This window comes from Procambarus clarkii, chromosome 43 (genome assembly GCF_040958095.1).
Source record: "Procambarus clarkii isolate CNS0578487 chromosome 43, FALCON_Pclarkii_2.0, whole genome shotgun sequence".
NCBI lineage: Eukaryota > Metazoa > Arthropoda > Malacostraca > Decapoda > Cambaridae > Procambarus > Procambarus clarkii.
Window position 1 is genome coordinate 32,414,866 of NC_091192.1, and position 26,132 is coordinate 32,440,997.

At 39.6% G+C, this 26,132-nt stretch overlaps 1 protein-coding gene across 2 annotated transcripts in view; it reads left to right on the forward strand.

Annotated features, from left to right (window-relative positions):
* LOC123755925 (KN motif and ankyrin repeat domain-containing protein 2) overlaps nucleotides 1-26,132 on the forward strand; it is a 66,658-nt gene that overhangs the window by 30,945 nt on the left and 9,581 nt on the right. For both annotated transcript variants that reach the window (XR_011222000.1, XM_069300208.1), the window contains exons 3-7: nucleotides 3,968-4,063; nucleotides 12,899-13,009; nucleotides 17,023-17,121; nucleotides 22,492-22,599; nucleotides 22,857-22,952. Coding sequence is in view for 1 of the 2 variants with exons in the window: in XM_069300208.1 (XP_069156309.1) it covers nucleotides 3,968-4,063; nucleotides 12,899-13,009; nucleotides 17,023-17,121; nucleotides 22,492-22,599; nucleotides 22,857-22,952 (510 nt within the window). In the remaining variant the exon portion in view is untranslated. The remainder of the gene's footprint in view (nucleotides 1-3,967; nucleotides 4,064-12,898; nucleotides 13,010-17,022; nucleotides 17,122-22,491; nucleotides 22,600-22,856; nucleotides 22,953-26,132) is intronic.

Genomic DNA, 26,132 nt, shown 5'->3' on the forward strand with positions numbered 1-26,132 from the left:
AGAGAGAGAGAGAGAGAGAGAGAGAGAGAGAGAGAGAGAGAGAGAGAGAGAGAGAGAGAGAGAGTGTGTGTGTGTGTGTGTGTGTATGTGTGTGTGTGTGTGTGTGTGTGTGTGTGTGTGTGTGTGTGTGTGTGTGTGTGTGTGTGTGTGTGTGTGTGTGTGTGTGAGTGTTTGTGTTTACTAGTTGTGTTTTTACGGGGGTTGAGCTTTGCTCTTTCGGCCCGCCTCTCAACTGTCAATCAACTGTTTACTAACTACTTTTTTTTTCTTTTCTTTTTTTTCCACACCACACACACACACACACCCCAGGAAGCAGCCCGTGACAGCTGACTAACTCCCAGGTACCTATTTACTGCTAGGTAACAGGGGCACTTAGGGTGAAAGAAACTTCGCCCATTTGTTTCTGCCTCGTGCGGGAATCGAACCCGCGCCACAGAATTACGAATCCTGCGCGCTATCCACCAGGCTATGAGGCCCCCTGTGTGTGTGAGTGTGTGTGAGTGTGAGTGTGAGTGTGAGTGTGAGTGTGTGTGTGAGTGTATGGGGGGGGAGGTGGAAGGTGGAAGTGAGGGAGGAGGATGGTGAGGGTGTGTGGGGGTGGATTAGTGCAGGAGGGTTCAGAGAGAGGTTGTGTGCGTGTGCGTGTGTGCGTGTGTGCGTGTGTGTTGAGTGCGGGGGTGTTTGTGTATAGGGGGAGGGGTAGGGGGTGTCTTGGGACAGTGTAATGCGTGGGAACGTGTGGGGGGGGAGGATGTGTGAGCGGTCACCAGGGTATCATGTGTCAAGCCCCGTTCCCAAGTGAGCCACACGGAGGTATGGTAAATTAGGTATTTTAAGTCACTCTGTACATCTTATTCATGACCTAGAGAGGGGTACCTACCGTCAGCTCATCCCGAGCAAGCACGCCTAGGTGAGTTTGAAGAGATGTCCTTATGACGGGGTTGGTCGCCTGTCCTCTCCTCTATCAATGTTGTCTCCACGTGCTACTGTTGTCTCCACGTGCTCCTGGTAACATTCGTTCCTATCTGCCTCACTGGTCGTCACCACTATGTGCACTTAGTATACGATCCTCAGCAGTCTCCGTGGTGTAGTGGTAAGACACTCGCCTGGCGTTCCGCGAGCGCTATGTCATGGGTTCGTATCCTGGCCGGGGAGGATTTACTGGGCGCAATTCTTAACTGTAGCCTCTGTTTAACGCAACAGTAAAATGTGTACTTGGATGAAAAAACGATTCTTCGCGGCAGGGGATCGTATTCCAGGGACCATAGGATTAAGGACTTGCCCGAAACGCTACGCGTACTAGTGGTTGTACAAGAATGTAACAACTCTTGTATATATCTCAAAAAAAAAAGAATCCTAAACGATGCACACACTTCGGGGGATCAATCACTATGTATGCTACAATCCGCTTCACAACACATCACTCAGCAAGCAAATCGTAGGTCCTGGCTAGGCTGGGTGGCTAGGCTGACCCATCGGTACACACTGATCTTGCCACTCGACCTTATTTTTGCTTTCTTAATTGCTCTACCGCTGTAGGAGCTCACTATACACTTGATCACTGCGTTTGCGTACACTCCTGTGACAAAAAACTATGTTTCTTGTCTCCGTAAGACTTCAATGTCTCGAGATAATTGATGTTATTCGCGGACCCTACGGACACCACATGTGACTCTCTCCAGAACTCTCCAGACTCTGCCACTAGACCACTGCTGACTTGGAAAAGTTATACAATCGGATTTCTACTGAAATCACAAGAAGTTTGGAGGCCCCTACTGAAGCCAGTCCCAGTGTTTACGTATGACTCACAAGCACTCGGTTGGAAGGGTAGAGTGGTCCCACACCTTACGTCCCGACTTCAGAAACACACAGAAATCACTCTAACGTGATATATATCAATGAGGAAATGGATTTTCTCATTTATATATATCATTTCTGTGTTTCCTGACTACCTTCTTTCACCGATACTTCATGCTCTTCCTTACTCTCTTCTACTCCGTCTGACTCCCCACTTCACTTACCACATCACTCCATCTACCTGCCATACCTATCTTTTCTAATGCTTCACTCCTCTTGTCTAGGTTTTTGGGGTATTCCAAGATCTGTGTACAACCCCTCAGAATTTACTACGTTGTCCTGAACCTTATCGCCACGAGGGTACACTTTTCAGTATCGTTGTCTACTGCCACTGGGCTAGTCTTAATTGTCGCCGTTCCTCTTCCCAACTATTGGTCACACGGGTTATCGTTGCCTCTCCACTGTTTCTTCCTTGTTCCTGCTGTACGATCTTGTCTCCCTTCGGAGCTTCGTTTACCCTACTTGTGGGTGCCGGCTTCGAATCTCTCGCATGGGGCATATACAGGAACCAGTATTGTGGAGGCCTCGACAATTACAGCAACATGGCAAGAATTGTTCTGCTTTTTCAAACCTGACTACACTCTCGCGAGTCGTGTTTCTTTGCGCAGTACCGACATCTGGAGTAAAACAGGAATTTCCAAACCATATGTCCCCAACGAGAACACTTTATGCATAATATAGGTTCTTCGGCGTATTTAGCCACTTTCCCGCACAACAATTTTATCTGAAACCTCACTCTTCAACCAACCCGTCCTCGACTAAAGTCCATTATATTCAGCAGTCGACCCCACAGACGCATTCATTAATTTGTACAGCATAGGTTAGGTTAGGTGTTTAGGATCTGTTGACGATTATTTATATTTGTAGTACGTGGGTGAAGCATTTACAGCGTTGTGGTTCGAACAAAATTCGTCAGTGAAGCACTTGTTCCGGAAGTGTTCGAACGAAATCAGTTGTGAGTTGTGTGTAAAACGTTTTTTTATTCATAAATAGGGGGTTTGGTGGGTGCATGGAATCACTTTTGGGTCTTTGTTTGGAGGACGGATTGCTTCAACAGCGCAACTACCTGGCTTTGTTCGTCACCGCGTATAATGTCTCTCCTCGCCCGTACGACATTTTCATTGTTAACATAAACGTACTCAGAGTCTAGATAAGCTTGGTACCTGAAGGCAATTACCTTCATTTGAGTGATTCCGCTTTCATGAGGAACCAAAACAACATTATTAAACCCGTCAGTCGTTAAATGTTCCACTGCTGCTTCTTCTGTCCCAACTGTTATGTAGGGTCGGTGAACACTTTCCTTTTAAACAACGGTTCAAATTCACCAGATTCCATGGCTAGTTGAACCGTCCATTCCAACTTCTGGTGAAAATTCCGTTCACATGTCGAAGGAAATAACAGCCCTTTCCTCTTCTTAATCTGTCCTACCTGACGTGCGTGTTCCTGTCGCATCTGTCAGGTGAGGAGCTCCTGTTGAGGTGCTCCTGGTCCGTCTGGTGTCGGTTACTGCTGCTCTTCGGTCGATTGCCGTCACCACTCCTCTGAATCAAGCGTCTGTCCATGATCTTTTTCTTCTTCTTCCTCGACATAACTTCTTGACATAGGCTTGAGTCCTCTTGTACTCATCTAGTTGTACTCATCTAGTTGTGCTTGCGGGGGGGGGGGGGAGTTGAGCTCTGGCTCTTTGGTCCCGGCTCTCAACTGTCAATCAACTAAAACCGTCTTGTTGGTGATCCTCAACGTCAGATTTGGAACAGTTTCCCCCATCACTCAGGCAAGCCTCTTCTGCCATATCTTTATAAAAAAAAAAGTCACTAGATCACTCGGTGGATGAACACAACGTCGCAAGGTATCCAGCCACTCCTATTACCAGGAGCGGTCAATAACACGCCTGTCTCCCACAAAGGTCCTACAAAACTCCATTAGGAGTTTGCATAAGTCATGCGAGTATCAATAGTTAAAATACTTATAATAGTTAATTATCAATGCTTGTGAATATAAAATTAAAATTAAAATAGTATCATAAAATTAAAAATCGACAAAGATGAAGCTCAAACGTTTTTACTTTTACATAAATTTATATGAACAACTTTTTTCTATTTTTTTACAGGATTTGCAGCTGAAAGGGCGATGGCGATAGAGTATACTGCGCTTGCATTGTCACTCATTGACAACAATATAGCGTTAGCTAACTGGACTGACAGCGGTAAGTTGAGTCTTAATGCTTTTATTATGATTTAATTTTTTAAATAATATTTCCATTGACATAATAATAATGAGCTGTTTTCACTAGATCCATAATTACCTTTTATTAAAAAACACGTAAATGTAATTAAACTATATCTGAGATACGCGTGTTAACTTCGAGATGCATGTGTTATATCCGGGATACACGTGTTATATCTGAGATACATGTGTTATATCACAACCAGAATTTTCCGAATGGCCACCTACACTCTGGACAGCGGGTAATGGGGTTCCCACTACTACGTCACTTCTTTACAATACAAAGAAATCACAATGAAGTGAATTATGATGATAAAAACATTTGGGGGCAATGAGGTGACTCGAACCGGCGTTGTAGTGATTCCCAGACATTTATCTTAACCCACTCAGTCGCAATAGGACAAGGGTCATTCATTCCAGAGCTTTACTGAACACCCTGGCAGTGTCTGGAGGCCCCAAGTGGTGCCACAAGTGGTGCCACAACCAGGGCTTTATGAAGGGCCACCTACATCTGAGGGCCTTGTGTTATGTGTGTGATGCACGAGTTACATTTTAGGTATATGTTATATCTCAGATTCATGTGCTATATCTGATATATGTATTATATAAATATCAGACATGTGTTATACATCTGAGATACATATGTCATTGAATATGGCTGAAAGAGTTCGGTCAATAATTCTGAAATGAATCTTGACAGAACTCTTCCAGCCATATTCAATGACATATGTATCTCAGATGTATAACACATGTCTGATATATATATAATACATATATCAGATATAGCACATGAATCTGATTATATATATATATATATATATATATATATATATATATATATATATATATATATATATATATATATATATATATATATATATATATATATATATATATATATATTATGACGGGAAAGTGTTGGAGTGTAGATGTTCGGCAGTCCTCCAATGGCAGGTGTCAATGCCTGTCACATTTACAAAAAAAAAAGATAGACTGCTTGCCTGTTGTCTATGGTCAGTGAGAGGGAGGAACATGTAAAACACAAAGTATGAACAATGAAACTTTAATATACTTTAAACACAAATAAAAATAAAGACAAGTCCCGTGGTAATGAACAGTGCAATTAAACAAGTCAAAAAACAATATAACATAAATGATTAATAGGGATGAAGTTATTCTACAATAATATAAATATACAGTGAAAAATAATCAGGTGCTGAGAATATTGGCTATGGCTGAGACCTCCCTTAGTATACAGAGCCAGAGAGCTTAGTATGCCAGAGAGAGCACAAAGAATATTCTTAGAGCACAAAGAATATTCTTAGAGCACAAAGAATATTCTGAAGTTGATGGCTGGTTCAAGCTCAGACATCGACTCAGGTAGATGGCGCTGAGGTGCAGTGTGCAGGTGTGCAGTCGGCAAGTCACCAATCAGGAGCAGGCAGGCTGGGAAGGGTAGTTAGCTGGTTGATGACGAGCCGGCGTGGAGGGAGTGTGGAGTTGGGGTTATTCTTGGATACGTTTTGCCTCCTGGTCAAAACGTTTTGTGCTACTGGTGGACGTATCTTGAATGTAGCATCTTATACTTGTAGAATAAACGTAACTTAAGGTAGGGAAGAGCAGGCTCAATCTCTCTTGAAAGAGATTATCGTCACAATATATATGTATATATATATATATATATATATATATATATATATATATATATATATATATATATATATATATATATATATATATATATACGTCGTACTAGGCTTGCTATGCAAGGCCAGATTTGCCTAATAAGCCAAGTTTTCCTGAATATATATATATATATATATATATATATATATATATATATATATATATATATATATATATATATATATATATATATATATATATATATATATATATGTCGTACCTAGTAGCCAGAACGCACTTCTTAGCCTACTATGCAAGGCCCGATTTGCCTAATAAGCCAAGTTTTCATGAATTATTAGTTTTTCGACTACCTAACCTACCTAACCTAACCTAACCTAACCTAACATTTTCGGCTACCTAACCTAACCTAACCTAGAAAGATAGGTTAGGTTAGGTTAGGTAGGATTGGTTAGGTTCGGTCACATATCTACGTTAATTTTAATTCCAATAATTTTTTTTTTATATCATACATAATGAAATGGGTAGCTCTATCATTTCATAAGAAAAAAATTAGAGAAAATATATTAATTCAGGAAAACCTGGCTTATTAGGCAAATCGGGCCTTGCATAGTAGGCTGAGAAGTGCGTTCTGGCTACTAGGTACGACATATATATATATATATATATATATATATATATATATATATGTCGTACCTAATAGCCAGAACGCACTTCTCAGCCTACTATGCAGGGCCCGATTTGCCTAATAAGCCAAGTTTTCATGAATTATTTGTTTTTCGACTACCTAACCTACCTAACCTAACCTAACCTAACTTTTTCGGCTACCTAACCCAACCTAACCTATAAAGATAGGTTAGGTTAGGTTAGGTAGGGTTGGTTAGGTTCGGTCATATATCTACGTTAATTTTAACTCCAATAAAAAAAAGTTGACCTCATACATAATGAAATGGGTAGCTTTATCATTTCATAAGAAAAAGATTAGAGAAAATATATTAATTCAGGAAAACTTGGCTTATTAGGCAAATCGGGCCTTGCATAGTAGGCTGAGAAGTGCGTTCTGGCTATTAGGTACGACATATATATATATATATATATATATATATATATATATATATATATATATATATATATATATATATATATATATATATATATATATATATATAAGGGAGTACCACCTCTAGCTGGAAGAAGGGGGACCCATAGCCTCGGAGGAAACCACGCATAACGCATTAGAGGGAGAAGTGTATATATATATATATATATATATATATATATATATATATATATATATATATATATATATATATATATATATGTCGTACCTAATAGCCAGAACGCACTTCTATGCCTACTATTCAAGGCCCGATTTGCCTAATAAGCCAAGTTTTCATAAATTAATATATTTTCTCTAATTTTTTTCTTATGAAATGATAAAGCTACCCATTTCATTATGTATGAGGTCAATTTTTTTTTATTGGAGTTAAAAATAACGTAGATATATGACCGAACCTAACCAACCCTACCTAACCTAACCTAACCAATCTTTATAGGTTAGGTTAGGTTAGGTAGCCGAAAAAGTTAGGTTAGGTTAGGTTAGGTAGGTTAGGTAGTCGAAAAACAATTAATTCATGAAAACTTGGCTTATTAGGCAAATCGGGCCTTGAATAGTAGGCATAGAAGTGCGTTCTGGCTATTAGGTACGACATATATATATATATATATATATATATATATATATATATATATATATATATATATATATATATATATATATATATATATATATATATATATATATATATATATATATATATATATATATATATATATATATATATATATATGTCGTACCTAGTAGCCAGAACGCACTTCTCGCACTTCACAAACAAATACCAAATAAGTATTTGTTTGTGGTGTGGTGCCCATGGGTTCTATTACAACCTTCTAGGAAGCTTTTAAGGTTATGACTGTCATTACAGTTCAGTTTTAAATATATAGAGAACAGTTGAGAGGATGTGTGCAGTGATTTAATATCTAACATAGTCAAAGATTTAAGTAAGGGTGCCGAGTGCTGTCTGGGGCCAGTTTGTTATGGTTCTAATAGCAGATTTGTGTTGAGTAATTAGAGGACGTAGATCATTTTGGGTCACAGAACCCCGAACACAAATACCATAATTGAGATAAGGATAGATGAGAGAGTAATAGAGCGTTACCAGGGCAGGGCGAGGTACATAATATCTGATCTTAGAAAGAATGCTTACAGTTTTAGAAACTTTTTTTGCTATATTTTGAATGTGTCCCAGGAAATTCAGCTTGCTATCGATGAAAACACCAAGGAATTTACCATCTACTTTGTTACTAAATTTTCATATTGTTTATTCTTAGATTAATTTGATCTGAGGATTTATTACCAAACAAAATATTGAAGGTTTTATCTATGTTAAGAGTGAGTTTGTTAGCAGTTAGCCAAAGATGGACGTTATTAAGCTCAGTAGAAAAGAAAATGAAAGTTGTGTCATCAGCAAATAAAATTGGGTTGAGGTGTTGAGAGGCATTTGGAAGGTCATTAATGTATATGAGAAAAATGAGAGGGCCAAGTATGCTGCCCTGTGGAACACCAATGTTGATGGGTAGCAGGGGAGAAATGGAATCATTCATAGAAACATACTGGAGACTATCACTAAGGTAAGACTGAGGGTAATGAAGGGAATGACCTCTTACGCCATAATGCTGTAATTTGAGAAGAAGGTTGTGGTGGTTGACTGTGTAAAAAGCCTTACGTAGGTAAATAAATAACCCAACAGGGAACTCATTTTTTTCAAGAGATTCATGTATCAAGTTAATCATACAAATTAGCGCATCGTTAGTGCTTTTTGGGGTCTGAAGCCATATTGGCAAGAGTTAAGTATATTGTTTTAAGCTAGATAAGAGAAATGCTGCTTGTAGATTAGCTTTTCAAATATTTTTGACAATGTTGGCAGAATAGATATAGGTCCGAAGTTGTTGACATCAGTGAGATCACCACATTTATGGAATGGGGTTACTCTCGTTTTTTTTTTTTTTTTTTTTTTTAATTTTGCCCCGAGTGGCGAGTTTATTGGGCAGCGCCACTCATCTCGTGAGTGGACATACCGCCATAGCAGCATGTACAACACTCCCCAATAGGAAGAAAACCCGCTGGGTTGTTCATCCTGTCACTTGTACCCAGACACAGCTGGGACTTGCTTATGTGTCTCAAGTGAACAGCTCTTTTGGAAAGGTTTGGAGTTAAAGTGATTTGTTGTAGAATAATGTAATAGCGGGAGCTAGAAATCTGGAGTCTTGGAGGCTGTAAGCATGGAACTCCACTCCAGCCTCCATTCATTGGAGGCTTTTGAAATCTGGAGGCTTTTAAATCAGAGTTGGTATCTCAGCAAGGGCATTTGACTTTGTTTTAAGAGAAAGGATTATCTCATTAACATCAGAGGAATTAGTGGGAGTTAGGTACAGAGACTCTATATAGTTTCCTGTAAGGTAGTCCTTAATATTAGTGAGGGAGGATGAGATATCATTTGCAAGGGATGTGCCAATGGAGGAGAAGAAACTATTGAATTTAATAGCAGTGTCAGAGGCTGAAAGCACACCATCATTGGATAAAATTATTAGTTTTTTTATTCAAAATCTTTTTTGATCCTAATATTTGAAAAATAGTGCTCCATGTTTTCTTAATGTTGCCCTTAATTTGGTTAAATTTATTTTCATAATATTTTATTTTGGCTCTCCTAATTACTTTAGACAGCACTGATGAGTATCTAATTGAAAATTCTTTAGAGATGATCCCTAACCTATACTTCTTCTCATGGTCATGTTTTTTTATTAATAGATTTAAGTATACCCTTAGCTAGCCATGGATTGTTTAACCTTTTAGTTGTGACTCGTTTCGTTAGCATTGGACAGTGGGTGATATAGAGGCTCGGAGTTTCCTGAAGAAATGTTTGTACTGCTAGGTTGGTGTTCACTATGTTACCTAATTCAGTATCCCAGTTGATATTAGCAGCAGCATCAATAAAGTTGCTTATAGAAGTTTCATTGTGCAGCCTAAAGCTTATCTTCATTGTATCTCGAGGCGGTTTATTAATGTTGGTTAGAAGAAATGTTGGGTAATGGTCTGTGGTCCTATCGGTAATTATCCCTGAAGTGGAGAGATTATGTTAGTGCAGATGTGGTCAGGAGTAGAGGCAGTCGTATTAGTGATTCTAATAGATTTAGTGACTGAGAGTATGAGTAAGCAGGAATTCATATAGTTGAGAAAACTAGCAGCTTGAGGGTTATCAGGCTCACAGAGGTCAATATTAAAATCCCCAGAGATTATTAATTGGTGTTTGTTAAGTCTGTTTGCTAGTATTAGATTTCTAAGGTTAGAGTTGAATTCAGACACATCAGCGTTAGGAATTCTGTAAATTGCTCCCACAGTCAGGTCAGCCTCGGCACCCTTGACTCTGGAACGGGCAAAGATATCCTCGCCACAGGAGTCTCTAGTTCTAATTACTTTTAAGCATGTCAGTTCTTGGTGGTAGTAAGAGCAGTACCACCACCTCTCTGAATTGGTCGACAATTGTGAATTGCTGAGTAGTTTGGTATGTTAAAGAGTTGTGTTGAATCCTCTTTTAACCGCGTTTCAGTAAGTATAATTAAGGTGAATTTGTTGTCAACTGTTTGAATTAGGGCACTACCACCATCAAAGTGCTTGCTTAGAGATCATACATTGAAGTTAATTACAGAAACATTGTGATTATGTGTTAATACATTGTTTACATCATGTGCTTTGTAATACCTGCAAATTTTGATCATTAAAATGATGATTGTCATAGATATTTGATGAGAGGTTTAGTTCTGGGTCTATACTAGGTAGCATAAGAGGGCTGTATTCACCTAGTTATATTCACCTAGTTGTGCTTGGAGGGGTTTAGCTCTGCTCTTTCGGCCAGCCTCTCAACTGTCAATCAATCAACTGTTACAAGCTACTATTTTTTCTTTCACACACACATACACATCCAGGAAGAAGCCCGTAGCAGCTGTCTAACTCCCATGTACCTATTTACTGCTAGGTAACAGGTGTATCAGGGTGAAGGAAACTCCGCCCCTTTGTTTTTCCGTTGACTGCCGGGACCGAACCTCTATTTTTGACTCAGATAGCTTAGAGAAGAAGTCCTGAAGGTACGTCAAGGCTGCCGACTCCATATCTAGCGCTGCAAAAATTTATTTATAAAGCCCAATTAGATGTGGAGTGTTTGCATGAACTCCCACTTGACGTTGTTCTTCCCCACAGAGATCTTGGTCTGCTATACCGCCTTGGTGTCCCTGCTGTACCAGAGACAAAGACAGAATAAAAACGTGAAAACTGCCTTGAAGACCCATCGGAAATGACATTATTTTAACGTCTGCGATGCCATCTTAGCCGTACTCATCATACTTCCACTTAAACAGCTGAAATTAAACTAAACTGTTAAGCTTAATGCCTTTGTTTTTATATTTTATATTTATTACTGGAAAGTTCTGGAAGTTACTCCAAGTTAACTCAACACTGAATCTATTGGAATGTTCTGGAAAATAGGAAAAATTTCAAAATATGACTGTCCTGGTCACAAATGAAAATCTTGTAGGGAATAACAGCCATTTTCTATGTTTTGGAGACATAACCAATTATGAAATAACACTACCCAGGAAAAAATCCTACACAGTGATAATATGTCTGATGAATTTTACTCGGTACAACTTAGCATCCTCAGAGGCAGAGGGAAGTGAGTAAGTAATATCAATTCAGTAACATATATTCCACGTGCGTGTGCTGAGAGGAGCCTGTCTGGTCCTGAATGTCCGTTGTTGTCACAGAAAACACGAGAACAATAATTTGGTGAGATATGGACCTGCCCTGTATGGTTCAATTTCAATTTTTTTTCTTTATTATGCACCCCATCCCCATCCCTTGGGCGGTGGTGTAAAGGATTACAGTGGCACATAATCGCTTCAGGAACTGAACCCTCTAGTTCGTTTAGCTAAGCAAATAATAATCGTTTGACGCTAGTTACAAAATTATTAATGTAATATATACATGTACACATACTCATACATACATGTACATATATATATATATATATATATATATATATATATATATATATATATATATATATATATATATATATATATATATATATATATATATATATATATATATATATATATGCAACAATGATCACAAAAACACTGATCCAAGTATGCAGAATAACCACATATGAAAAATAGAAACTGCTTAACGCGTTTTCGGCTAATTCGCCTTCATCAGAGCAAAGTAGAAACTCTAAAGTAGATTCTACTTTGCTCTGATGAAGGCGAATTAGCCGAAAACGCGTTAAGCAGTTTCTATATTTCTGCATATATATATATATATACATATTTAATCACCCCACACAAATACACACCTTAATAGTCTTATCTTTTGTGTCACAAGTGATCAACAAGAGGCTCACAACAGTCACTATACAAGGCAAATTACATCTATGATGAGTCACACAGTTACTAGTCATGCTCCACACCCACCCAACTGGGCGGCAGCTTTACAGTCATGTGCTCCACACCCACCCAACTGGGCGGCAGCTTTACAGTCATGTGCATGCATTACCTACAGTAAGCAAATTTTGGATACTTCGCTAAGATTTAAGGCAGCACATCATTATGAATGAAATACTTACACATTTTTGGACACTATTGATGGTGTTATCTCTAAATTCCGCTATTTTTCACATTCCATTATATAATGACGCAAAGTATGCGAATAGTTCTGCTGACAGAGTTTACATTTAGTCAAATCTACATCAGCAGATGTTACAAATTCCCAGAGGTACTTGTAGCCGAGGCTTATAGTGGTAACATCTAGAAGTCTGCTAACCTTATTGGATGACCCATAGACGGGCAGTAGGTTTTCTTCATTGTTAATTTATTGTGTTTTGATGAATGCATGTTTGCCATTTTTACTCCTGTAGAAAATTTATGCACGAATTTTATATATTTTTTCCGACCTAATAAAAAGCTCTGCAGTACGAGAATGTTGCTGCAGGAGAATCTATTGGTCACGCTATGATATCAAACCATACTCTATGATTATTATTATTCTCATTACTTTCAGATGGTATGACACTGCTGCATTTGGCCTGCTTCTATTCACTGCCAACTGTTGTGCAGGAACTTGTTAATCTTGGCGCCAACAAGGAAGCTCGACTTCCATCCGTACTATCCAGTTAGTATCGATAATTTAGAGTATAGAAAATATACATGACTACCGATTGATGTGTACATACAAATGTTTCTTTAATTGTCCATGTGTTAATCTGGTACTCACCTAGTTGAGCTTGCAGGGCCGAGCTAGATATGTACTCTTAAACCCTGCATTTCGACCGCCATTGGTACAATGCCGTGATTGTTTCCACTCGTTTTTCTTATCATATTTATATATAAAGCTGTGTATCGAATTGGCTTAGACTGTTTCCTCGTCTGTTCCATTTATTTACAACTCTTAGACCTAAAAAGTTCTTTCTGACATTCCTGCGACTCATCTGTGTTTCCAGTTTCCAATTATATCTTCTTGCATATCTGTTAACCCTTTCTAGTATCCTTTTGTGCTTTCTTGGTAGGGATTCCATGCTGTGGTGGTATACTTATTAAGTGGTCTCACAGCGGATGTAACAGAGATCGGAAGGGATTTTTGTTCAAGTTCCAGAAGGATAACCAGACGTTTGCCAATTTGTCATATGCAGCCATCGTTATTCTGCTGATGTGTGCTTCTGGTGTTAGATCTCGAGTTATCTTCCACAGTTAAATCTCTCTTTTTCAGAAGTTGGAAGCTGCCTTCCCTTCATCCTGTACTGTATTTGACATCTTCTTGGTCCATCTCCTATTTTCATAACCTGGCATTTATCAGTGGTAAAGTATAGTAGCCATTGTCAGGAGACAGATTTTTCCTGCTCTCTCGTGCACTGGATGAGGTTCGAAATTGAATAGTGCACCGTGATTCAACTTTCTGAATATAACCTCTACACAGTCGTGTTTGGAGTCGTTGGACAGCCCGTGACATTTACTAGCCATTGATGTCATTCCGATCGCTGCATCAGGTCTGTGAAAGAAATTAAAGGAGGGAGTTGATTTCAGGGAAATTTTTGTACAAGTCAAGTGTAGAGAGGGAGGTTTTGGGGGGTTAACGGCTGTAGAATATACCCCCCATCACGTGTCCACCTGGTGAGAGAGGGGTTGGTTGACGTTGTCCACCTGGTTGACGTCAGCAGCATCGTGAGGCAGGTACGCCATTGGACAAGGCGCTTGGGCCTCAGGAATGCTGAACCGTAGTTGGTCAAGATGCTGAGGGGTACCGCATGGGCACCCTGAGCCGTCTTGGCTCCAAAATAATTATTCTTACCAGTGGACTTGCTTGGGGGTGGACGTCTTCTGGGTGCAAAGGCCAGGCACCCGAAAATTCCACCTGCAACGCCACAGAAAGTCATTCTCATCGCCGTACTATCTTCCGGGAGCCGTGTGTAAGAATCCGGTGTCGCGAAAAGGTGTATTTTGGCAGAATTACGAGTTTGAACTTTGTGATGAGTCACCAAGCCGCGTAAATCGTGAGACGCCAGCTCAGAGCAATTGGGCTGAGAGAGGCTGTATCAATTCATGGTAGTGTCATCCGTCATCTGTTGTACTTATGCTTCAAGGAACTGCAGCTAGGCTATCGAGAGAAGGTTTCAGTGTTGAGGAAAACCCTAAATTCATAACTCCGAGGAATTAGCAGTGACCAGTGAAGGACTGTCTCGTGTACCGTCGTGCCGTGTAACACCTTGTACCGTCGTACCCTAGGGTACCGTGTCAAGTGGATGGGCGTGGTACTGCATTCCAGCTGTGCTGTGTGTGATCTGTTGTGCGCGCACCCCTGGCTGCCTTAAGCAGGCGTGTCTGCGCCACCTGGTCTCTGTGTGTGGAGCTAACCCCGTGGTCTAGGACCCCGTGCTCCAACCGACCACATGTACGAAGTGAGGACGCCTACTTCATCATCCAGCAGCAGCAGCAGCAGTAGCAACAGTGGGATTGAGGTTGTCGTGTATGTATGTGTGTGTGTATGGCGGGCCTGCAAGATTGATGTAAGTACACTGTTTCCGTTTTTTGGGTAATAATACTCTGAAGCTGGTTTCGCACTGTGTTCCGTCTGTCCTCGTCCCTGTCGACCACCTGGTGAGCTGAATGGGAATTGGAAACGTGTGAGTTTACCCTGTTTGACGTCATCAGTTGAGGTGGAGCCCAACTGTGAGGTTGACGTGTGTGAGGACACACATAGAGACACAGTCAGTGGTGGAGTAAAGTGATATTTATTTGTTCCCTTTTTCGCTATATGTGCCGTGTATGTAATTCTACTGTAAATTGATGTCCCTTTTCAGCAGTGAAAGTGGTAACAGGAAGGTTACCCTTGGTTATTAATAATTTTTTTAATTATATTGGCCAGTGCTTATTTTACTGTTGTGTTGTGGTAAAGTGTGAATTATTGGGGAAGATAATTTACTGGGGAAATCATTTACAAGTTTGGCCGTGAGTGGCAAGGATGTACTGTGATGTACCGTGTTGTACCGTGTGTGAACTGTAGACAAGTTGTTGTAACGGGGGGTGGGGGAAATAGCTCTATCTTGTCCATTATTCCACCCCCCAGTTAACTAACGAGGCCGGGGGAAACAGCTATCTCTAGTCCGTTATCCCGTCCCCAGCTAGCTAACTATTCTAGAGCACTCCCAGAGTTCCTAAGGCAACCTCTCTCGTTCAACACCATGTAACCTAGGCATTAGACTACCTAGGTGCGGCGACTACAAGGCGCCGTAACTGAATCAGCTACCCGAAACTCTAGAGAGAACTCTAGAATACATTTCACTGCCACAAACGTATAAGAGGAAACGAAAGGAAAGAAATGAATAGTGAAGTAATTAGTGAGGGTTTGGGGTGAGAGAGGTAGAGAGGTGGGAGGGTCATTAGTTGAAAGTGAGAGTTTAGAGAGGGGTGGAGGGAGAGGTGTAGATAGATAGTAGTAGAAGAGTAGATAGTAGAAGTAGAAGAGTAGATAGTAGAAGACGAAATGCTGCCACCATACATTCTAGACTATTCCATACAAGACAAGGAATGGAACTTGTCTGTATTACAATATTCACAAAAGATGTTATCAAGAGGTCATTATTAGTATGTCCCATCTTTCATGTACTCAGTAAAATCAGGGAACCAATAATCCCAGAGGCTTTCTCACCTCAACTCAACTCTAGGGGACACAAAGGCAATTTGAATAATAAATTCAATTATATTTCACATACTAAGTATCAAAATTTAAGCAATGTTCAAGATCTATATATGTAAAGTGAGTCATCCTCCAAGAATCTGAGAACACTACAACTGACTGCCCCTGATCATCACACAACACTTGTAAAACACGACCAAGTCACCTTAATGTTCAACTCACCAAGTGTCTGCCTATAGTTGGATAGAGAGGGGGGGAGTCTGCAGCTGTCAGGCAGCTTCACCCCCGTCCGACCGACAGCCTGTCTTGGCTGTTGTCCTCCTGCTCTGCTGCCTGGTCTTCTGTCTTGTTAATGCTCTCGAATCGATAGCTCTCCGAGTATATATTGGGGAACCTAGTAACTAACTCCGCCCACAAGTAGATAGCCTCCGGCTCTCTACCAAGCCACTCCTTAAACGTCGGCATGTTTGAAGGCTACCAGGTAACCTGATGGTGAACTGCCTGAGGTCAGGCATCCTGATGGTGGACTGCCTGAGGTCAGGTAACCTGATGGTGAACTGCCTGAGGTCAGGCATCCTGATGGTGAACTGCCTGAGGTCAGGTAACCTGATGGTGAACTGCCTGAGGTCAGGCATCCTGATGGTGGACTGCCTGAGGTCAGGTAACCTGATGGTAGTGACTGAGGTCAGGTAACCTGATCGTGGGCTGCCTGAGGACAGTTAACTGATGGTGACCTGCTAAGAGTAAAGAGAAAACGGAACATGTTTGCACACGATTGATCCTATTCTTTATATAGTTCCAAGACCCCAACACTATAATGCAGTACATTTAAAATAATACCAAAAATCTTTACATGAATAAAGAATTATTTGTGTTCCAGTGTGGATACAAACCTGATTCTATTTTAGACTTTTATTCAAAAAAATAATAACTGAAACCTTTGATAATATTCATAATTTTTCCCTCTTTGTTTTAAAATAATATATCTTTTACAGATATGACACCACTACTAGCTGCTTCCTTTTCGCAATGTATAGATTGTCTTAATATACTAATCAATGCCAAGAGTGACGTCAACGCCCAAGATATGTATGGTAAGTAATTTTGTGGTCTTCTTTTGTTATCATGTAAATATTGACAATGCTTATTAATATCTGGTAATGTTAAGTATTATCTGGTATTATAAAGAGTCAGAGGTAATGTGACCTGGTTCCTCTGTGTATATCTGATATACATGGGAGTACATGGATGTACATAGGTGTACGTGGATGCTCACGGGAGTTCGTGAGCAGAACACCCACATTAGTCCAATAGGGTTATGGTTTTATTGTATGTTGAGGAATAGTTATCAGGATAGAAAGCCTACGTCTTTTTACCCCCATCTATATACAGTGGTACAACTTATGATTCAATTGTAGGGACCCATACTCTCGAAGAAGAAAATAAAGAGTATTCAGAGAAGTCCTTGTGGATTCTTACTGAACACTTTAATATTTTCTTCTCCTACCACCTTAAACAGAAAACAGAAGAGTAAGGGAATGGAAGTAACTGCAGAAGGCCAATTGGCCCATAATCTCTCTTGCTGCTTCTATGTTGGTTCGGGGTCTTGAGGTGGGTGGAATATAGTTGTGCATTAATTGTCTGTTGATTGCTGGTGTGGACTTCTTGATGTGTAGTGCCTCGCTGATGTCGAGCCGCCTGCTATCTCTGTATCTATCGATGATTTCTGTGTTGCTTGTTAAGATTTCTCTGGTGATGGTCTGGTTGTGAGAAGAGATTATATGTTCCTTAATGGAGCCCTGTTGTTTATGCATCGTTAAACGCCTAGAAAGAGATGTTGTTGTCTTGCCTATATACTGGGTTTTTTGGAGCTTACAGTCCCCAAGTGGGCATTTGAAGGCATAGACGACGTTAGTCTCTTTTAAAGCGTTCTGTTTTGTGTCTGGAGAGTTTCTCATGAGTAGGCTGGCCGTTTTTCTGGTTTTATAGTAAATCGTCAGTTGTATCCTCTGATTTTTGTCTGTAGGGATAACGTTTCTATTAACAATATCTTTCAGGACCCTTTCCTCTGTTTTATGAGCTGTGGAAAAGAAGTTCCTGTAAAATAGTCTAATAGGGGGTATAGGTGTTGTGTTAGTTGTCTCTTCGGAGGTTGCATGGCTTTTCACTTTCCTTCTTATGATGTCTTCGATGAAACCATTGGAGAAGCCGTTATTGACTAGGACCTGCCTTACCCTACAGAGTTCTTCGTCGACTTGCTTCCATTCTGAGCTGTGGCTGAGAGCACGGTCGACGTATGCGTTAACAACACTCCTCTTGTACCTGTCAGGGCAGTCGCTGTTGGCATTTAGGCACATTCCTATGTTTGTTTCCTTTGTGTAGACTGCAGTGTGGAAACCTCCGCCCTTTTCCATGACTGTTACATCTAGAAAAGGCAGCTTCCCATCCTTTTCCGTCTCGTAAGTGAAACGCAGCACGGAACTCTGCTCAAATGCCTCCTTCAGCTCCTGCAGATGTCTGACATCAGGTACCTGTGTAAAAATGTCGTCAACATACCTGCAGTATATGGCCGGTTTCAAGTTCATGTCGACTAAGACTTTTTGCTCGATGGTACCCATGTAGAAGTTTGCAAACAGGACACCTAGGGGAGAACCCATGGCGACCCCATCTACTTGCTTATACATGTGCCCATCAGGGTTCAAGAAGGGTGCCTCTTTAGTACAAGCTTGGAGTAGTTTCCTCAGAATACTTTCTGGCATGTCAAGAGACTTGAAACCGGCCATATACTGCAGGTATGTTGACGACATTTTTACACAGGTACCTGATGTCAGACATCTGCAGGAGCTGAAGGAGGCATTTGAGCAGAGTTCCGTGCTGCGTTTCACTTACGAGACGGAAAAGGATGGGAAGCTGCCTTTTCTAGATGTAACAGTCATGGAAAAGGGCGGAGGTTTCCACACTGCAGTCTACACAAAGGAAACAAACATAGGAATGTGCCTAAATGCCAACAGCGACTGCCCTGACAGGTACAAGAGGAGTGTTGTTAACGCATACGTCGACCGTGCTCTCAGCCACAGCTCAGAATGGAAGCAAGTCGACGAAGAACTCTGTAGGGTAAGGCAGGTCCTAGTCAATAACGGCTTCTCCAATGGTTTCATCGAAGACATCATAAGAAGGAAAGTGAAAAGCCATGCAACCTCCGAAGAGACAACTAACACAACACCTATACCCCCTATTAGACTATTTTACAGGAACTTCTTTTCCACAGCTCATAAAACAGAGGAAAGGGTCCTGAAAGATATTGTTAATAGAAACGTTATCCCTACAGACAAAAATCAGAGGATACAACTGACGATTTACTATAAAACCAGAAAAACGGCCAGCCTACTCATGAGAAACTCTCCAGACACAAAACAGAACGCTTTAAAAGAGACTAACGTCGTCTATGCCTTCAAATGCCCACTTGGGGACTGTAAGCTCCAAAAAAACCAGTATATAGGCAAGACAACAACATCTCTTTCTAGGCGTCTAACGATGCATAAACAACAGGGCTCCATTAAGGAACATATAATCTCTTCCCATAACCAAACCATCGCCAGAGAAATCCTAGTAAACAACACAGAAATCATCGATAGATACAGCGATAGCAGGCGGCTTGACGTTTGCGAGGCACTACACATCAAGAAGTCAACACCAGCAATCAACAGCCAATTATTGCACAACTATATTCTACCCACCTCAAGACTCCGCTCCAATATAGAAGCATCAAGAAATATGGACCAATAGGCTTTCTACAAACACTTCTATTCAATACCCATTGTTTCTGTTCTGTCTTGTGTTGATACTTTTAATACCCTATTAATATCCCCTAGTGTTCTGTCTTGTGTTAATGCCACATCACCCTTCCCACCTCACTCAAATGTAATGCCACATCACCCTTCCCACCTCACTCAAAATGTAGATATAAAATCAGGGAAACGCAAGTTCTAATCAGTTGTGTATTTGTGAAGTCTTTGAAAATGTAATAAGTTTTACGAAACGCGCCCGTGTCGCGTCAGACTAGAAATAAAAATGAATTTTGGAGAAGTGATTTTTGATTTACCTCCAACAGTGAAGCGTAATGTACGAAAGATTGAGAAAATTCGTGTTAGAATTATTAATCTTACTTTTTCGGTCATATTTAATAATATATGTCTACAGGAAAGACTGCTACCAAAATATACTAATATATATATATATATATATATATATATATATATATATATATATATATATATATATATATATATATATATATATATATATATATATATATATATATATATATATATATGTCGTACCTAGTAGCCAGAACGCACTTCTCGGCCTACTATGCAAGGCCCGATTTGCCTAATAAGCCAAGTTTTCATGAATTAATTGTTTTTCGACTACCTAACCTACCTAAGCTAACCTAACCTAACTTTTTCGGCTACCTAACCTAACCTAACCTTTAAAGATAGGTTAGGTTAGGTTAGGTAGGGTTGGTTAGGTTCGGTCATATATCTACGTTAATTTTAACTCCAATAAAAAAAAATTGACCTCATACATAATGAAATGGGCAGCTTTATCATTTCATAAGAAAAAAATTAGAGAAAATATATTAATTCAGGAAAACTTGGCTTATTAGGCAAATCGGGCCTTGCATAGTAGGCTGAGAAGTGCGTTCTGGCTACTAGGTACGACATATATATATATATATATATATATATATATATATATATATATATATATATATATATATATATATATGTCGTACCTAATAGCCAGAACGCACTTCTCAGCCTACTATTCAAGGCCCGATTTGCCTAATAAGCCAAGTTTTCATGAATTAATGTTTTTTCGTCTACCTAACCTACCTAACCTAACCTAACCTAGCTTTTTTTGGCTACCTAACCTAACCTTACCTATAAATATAGGTTAGGTTAGGTTAGGTAGGGTTGGTTAGGTTCGGTCATATATCTACGTTAATTTTAACTCCAATAAAAAAAAATTGACCTCATACATAGAGAAAAGGGTTGCTTTATCATTTCATAAGAAAAAAATTATATTAAATATATTAATTCAGGAAAACTTGGCTTATTAGGCAAATCGGGCCTTGAATAGTAGGCTGAAAAGTGAGTTCTGGCTACTAGGTACGACATATATATATATATATATATTAGTATATTTTGGTAGCAGTCTTTCCTGTAGACATATATTATTAAATATGACCGAAAAAGTAAGATTAATAATTCTAACACGAATTTTCTCAATCTTTTTCTTTCTCAATATATTAATATATATAATATATATATGTCGTACCTAGTAGCCAGAACGCACTTCTCAGCCTACTATGCAAGGCCCGATTTGCCTAATAAGCCAAGTTTTCCTGAAGTAATATATTTTCTCAATTTGTTTTCTTATGAAATGATAAAGCTACCCATTTCATTATGTTTGAGGTCAATTTTTTTTTATTGGAGTTAAAATTAACTTGAATGGTCCCCAGGCCTATATGGTATATAGAATGAAATATAGGCCTACAAGTATGTTATGTGAAGGCATATAGGCCTCATTCCTATATGCCTTCAACATTCACTGGTAGGCCTATATACCTTCAGACAACATTCATTGCTAGGCCAATATGCCTTCAGACAACATTCACTGGTAGGCCTATATGCCTTCAGACAACATTCACTGGTAGGCCTATATACCTTCAAACAACATTCACTAGTAGGCCTATATACCTTCAGACAACATTCACTAGTAGGCCTATATACCTTCAGACAACATTCACTGGTAGGCCTATATACCTTCAGACAACATTCACTAGTAGGCCTATATACCTTCAGACAACATTCACTAGTAGGCCTATATACCTTCAAACAACATTCACTAGTAGGCCTATATACCTTCAAACAACATTCACTAGTAGGCCTATATACCTTCAAACAACATTCACTAGTAGGCCTATATACCTTCAAACAACATTCACTAGTAGGCCTATATACCTTCAGACAACATTCACTAGTAGGCCTATATACCTTCAGACAACATTCACTGGTAGGCCTATATACCTTCAGACAACATTCACTGGTAGGCCTATATACCTTCAGACAACATTCACTAGTAGGCCTATATACCTTCAGACAACATTCACTGGTAGGCCTATATACCTTCAGACAACATTCACTGGTAGGCCTATATACCTTCAGACCTACATTCACTAGTAGGCCTATAATTCATCAACAATATCCCGGCCCGCACCTCTCTGGGCAAGCTTCACACAGTCCCATATATGTACTTTTCCTTACTCATATCTGTAATTCCGTTATTTGTGTTATAAGCCCACTACTTCGTAAGGTAACTGCAGCAACCTTATCTTACAAGTAACACAGCATTATTGTATACTGCTGCAGAAGGTTACTGTAGTATTGTTTGTATTACAGGACAGACACCACTCATGAAAATTCTAGCCAGTGGGACCAGTTGGACCAGTGGGACCGTGGACCTCCTGGTGTCTGCCGGTGCCAACATTAACATCCAGGACGAAACGGGTGAAATATAAATTTTCAGTTTCAGTTATATCTATAAGAAAACGCTTAGTTACAGCCAATATTTGCCAACAGTTCACAGCGAATACAAAATATTTAAATATTATAAATGTCACATACTATGCTTAAGCAATATAATATATTTGACAACCTATGTTTATTATAGCATTATTGTGAAATATATATTTTTTCAGCGATAGAGGAAATTAAAAGAAATATAATATTAATGATAATATGTGATAATTTTTCTTATATTTTAGGGGGGACTGCAGTTATGTTTGCGGCACCTGATGGGGCATCAGCACTCCCCGAACTTTTGGCCTACTGCCCTGACCTCACACTCACAGACAATAATGGTGAGTTACGCTTTTGTTTATTCAATACTGGAAGTTACGCTTTTGTTTATTCAATAGTGGAAGTTACGCTTTTGTTTATTCAATAGTGGAAGTTACGCTTTTGTTTATTCAATAGTGGAAGGGTTAACCGAGGTTTGCCTCGTCACCTCCTCTTCCCACTCTCTCCCTCCTCATAACATTTATTATTACGAAGAACTGTAACTGCTGAACAACTCTATGGGAACACAACAAATAATAACTATGGAGTGGGACTATAATGGAAAATAACTATGGAAACACAACAAATATTTCAGACTTCATTTCAATCACACGTGGTATCTCTGTAAATACCAATATTTTTTTTAAGCATCTTGGAAAGCTGGGTGAGGCTAGCCAGTGTCTGGCCTCCAACCCTTGACACACAGATACACATTCTATTTTATATATATAGATTTGTTCCTGTTTTCCTAGACCTTGGGTGTTGGCGCCTCGTCAGCTGTAGACAGTGTATATATCTTTCTGACAATTTTTTTTAATTTTTAAATTTTGCCCCGAGGGGGGAGTTTATTGGTTGCCACAAGATGAGTGGCAGCGCCACTCATCTTGAGAGTGGACATACCGCCATAGCAGCATGTACAACACTCCCCAATAGGAAGAAAACCCGTTGGGTTGTTCATCCTGTCACTTGTACCCAGACACAGCTGGGACTTGCTTAACTGCCTCAAGTGAACAGCTCCTCAAACAAGAAGATTAACATCGGTCAACCCTTAAAAGCTTACGTTATCTTGCGGGTGCAAAATGGGGGAATCTTTTAAGAACAGTATCAATATTTGACAAGTAGTGTTTTCCTAACTCAAACAATGTGGGGGTTATTATTCTACACATATTCTGATGCCTCTTAGGTGTTCACATTCACGTAGATAGTGGTCAGGGCGGTGTCCGTCACTCACCACAGATTCTGCAACTTCGCTGATCAACTGTTGTTTCCATTCCGTATCTCCATGGATATTTGTATCCAAGACAGATTCTTGCTATTACTGATTCTCTCCCTCGTCCTCCTCCTCTTCGGCCATAATGATTGGAATTGCCAGCTGTAACCATGATGTACCATCGTACAGATTCACTGGTTTGTGCTTCTGCCGACAAATGATGTGAGAAGCTGCTAATTATGACACAAGTTAAACTCTGGTGTGATTGTGGTAGTGTGAGGAGATGACGTAGGAGGAGAACGATTAAAGGAGCGGCCCTTGGATGGCCCATCTTAATCTTATTTCTCGACCCAGATTTATTAAATTATCTGGATAAAAAAAAAACATATTTTGCTTCAGTAAATAAATTAGATTTTTTTTAGATAGAGTTTCAAAAGCGTTCAAACTGTTTTCGGTCGTCGGACCATAATTAGTTGTCACTTCCACCTTAGTAGGCTGCTGTCCAGACGAAAGTCTGGTGTCCTTATAAGTTGTAAAACTGCTCGACAAAAACTCTTGAGATCTGCACCCCACAACATTTTTAATGATACGTAAAGTGACGTAGTTTCACCACAATCCTGCTGAATAAACAATAGCTGTGTGTGACTTGCGCTGAGCACGTCTGAACGTGGTTCTGAGTACATCCCAACAGTATTCTGAGCATATCCAAACAGTGTTTTGAGCACATCACTGAGCCGTTACTCATTTCAGGACAAAATTGGGATTGGAGCCATCTTCAGGTGATATGTTAATTAGGAGTGTGTCATGCGATTGACCATGTTGGTCATTAGTTCATAAACCCAGCTTTTGATGTTTATGATATAATTTCGTTATTATTAGTTCGATTTTATTGAGATTTAAAACATTTGTATTTTAAATGCATTAAGAGGGAAAGATACTGCTATCAGGTTCCAGCTCCTGTCCCCCACCCTTAGTTCTCCCTCGTCTTTTTGTTATTTTTTGCTCAATTTACAAGAAATTTTAAATAGCTACCCGCAAATCGCGTCAAAAACTAGTTCTTGGGCTACCATCTCTCGCTCCAAGTTATGGTTCATATAGTTTTGACAGTTATGACAATAAAAGATATAGATACGTTAGAACTTGTATTACCTTTAAGCATTTTGAGCAATGTACAAGCATTATGACTGCAAATAATGCTGGGTCATACACAGTGATAAACATCACTGCCCATGCTGGACCATACACAGTGACAAACATCACTGCCCATGCTGGACCATACACAGTGACAAACATCACTGCCCATGCTGGACCATACACAGTGACAAACAACACTGCCCATGCTGGACCATACACAGTGACAAACATCACTGTCCATACTGGGCACTACTCAAACAGATTTAACAGAAAGCGGAGCTGGGCACCCCTTATTCCCGGTAATTCGAGCTCTGTAACTATTGTGTTATATATACAATGACAGTGTCAGACCACGGAGGAAAATTGAAACAGGAATTTCCTTAAGTACTTTCGTATATTAATACATCTTCAGAAGGAGTGATTTTACAGGTCGAGTACTGGACATAAATAGGCAGGAGAGAATGGTGGAGTGAGGTGAGGTACAATACGTGGACACTGCAGAGGGCCTATTGGCCCATCCGATGCAGCAACCACACACAGGCCCACACATGGATAATTATAGCATAAAATAGTAAATATTTACAATGAATTAGTGAGAGAAATGTGTTCCAATGATCCTACTTAAATCGCCCTTTAATTGATCTATTAAAAATGGATCTAAGTTATATAGACCACTGCTAATGTTCAAATTACTTTCTATTGTGATCTGTATCAAAGCAGATTCAATTATGTTTCTGTTATAGGTGCTTTTACAATTCGTTATTGAAGAAGCCATCTCCCAATCAATTTGGTGAGCATTGATTGAGCATTGAGTTTGTTCATCTTCTGACAGATGAACAAACAAAGCATTAGACAATTGGTCATGTCTTACAGAGTATTTATGTTGCGAAATTCTACATTTCAAATCTTTAGATGTTTGCCCAACATAGAAGACACACAGAAGACAATATTCAACATAACAGGCCAATTACACGTGATTAATCTTTGTATGTAGATAGAAGCTGCCTCGTATGTGCCAATGGGCCTTCTGCAGTTACCTCTATTCTTATATTCTTATGTTTCACCTCACATTTATCCCTTATGTATACCCCCATGTTTTCACCTTTATTGTCTTATCACCTGACCCAGTGCGGGTATA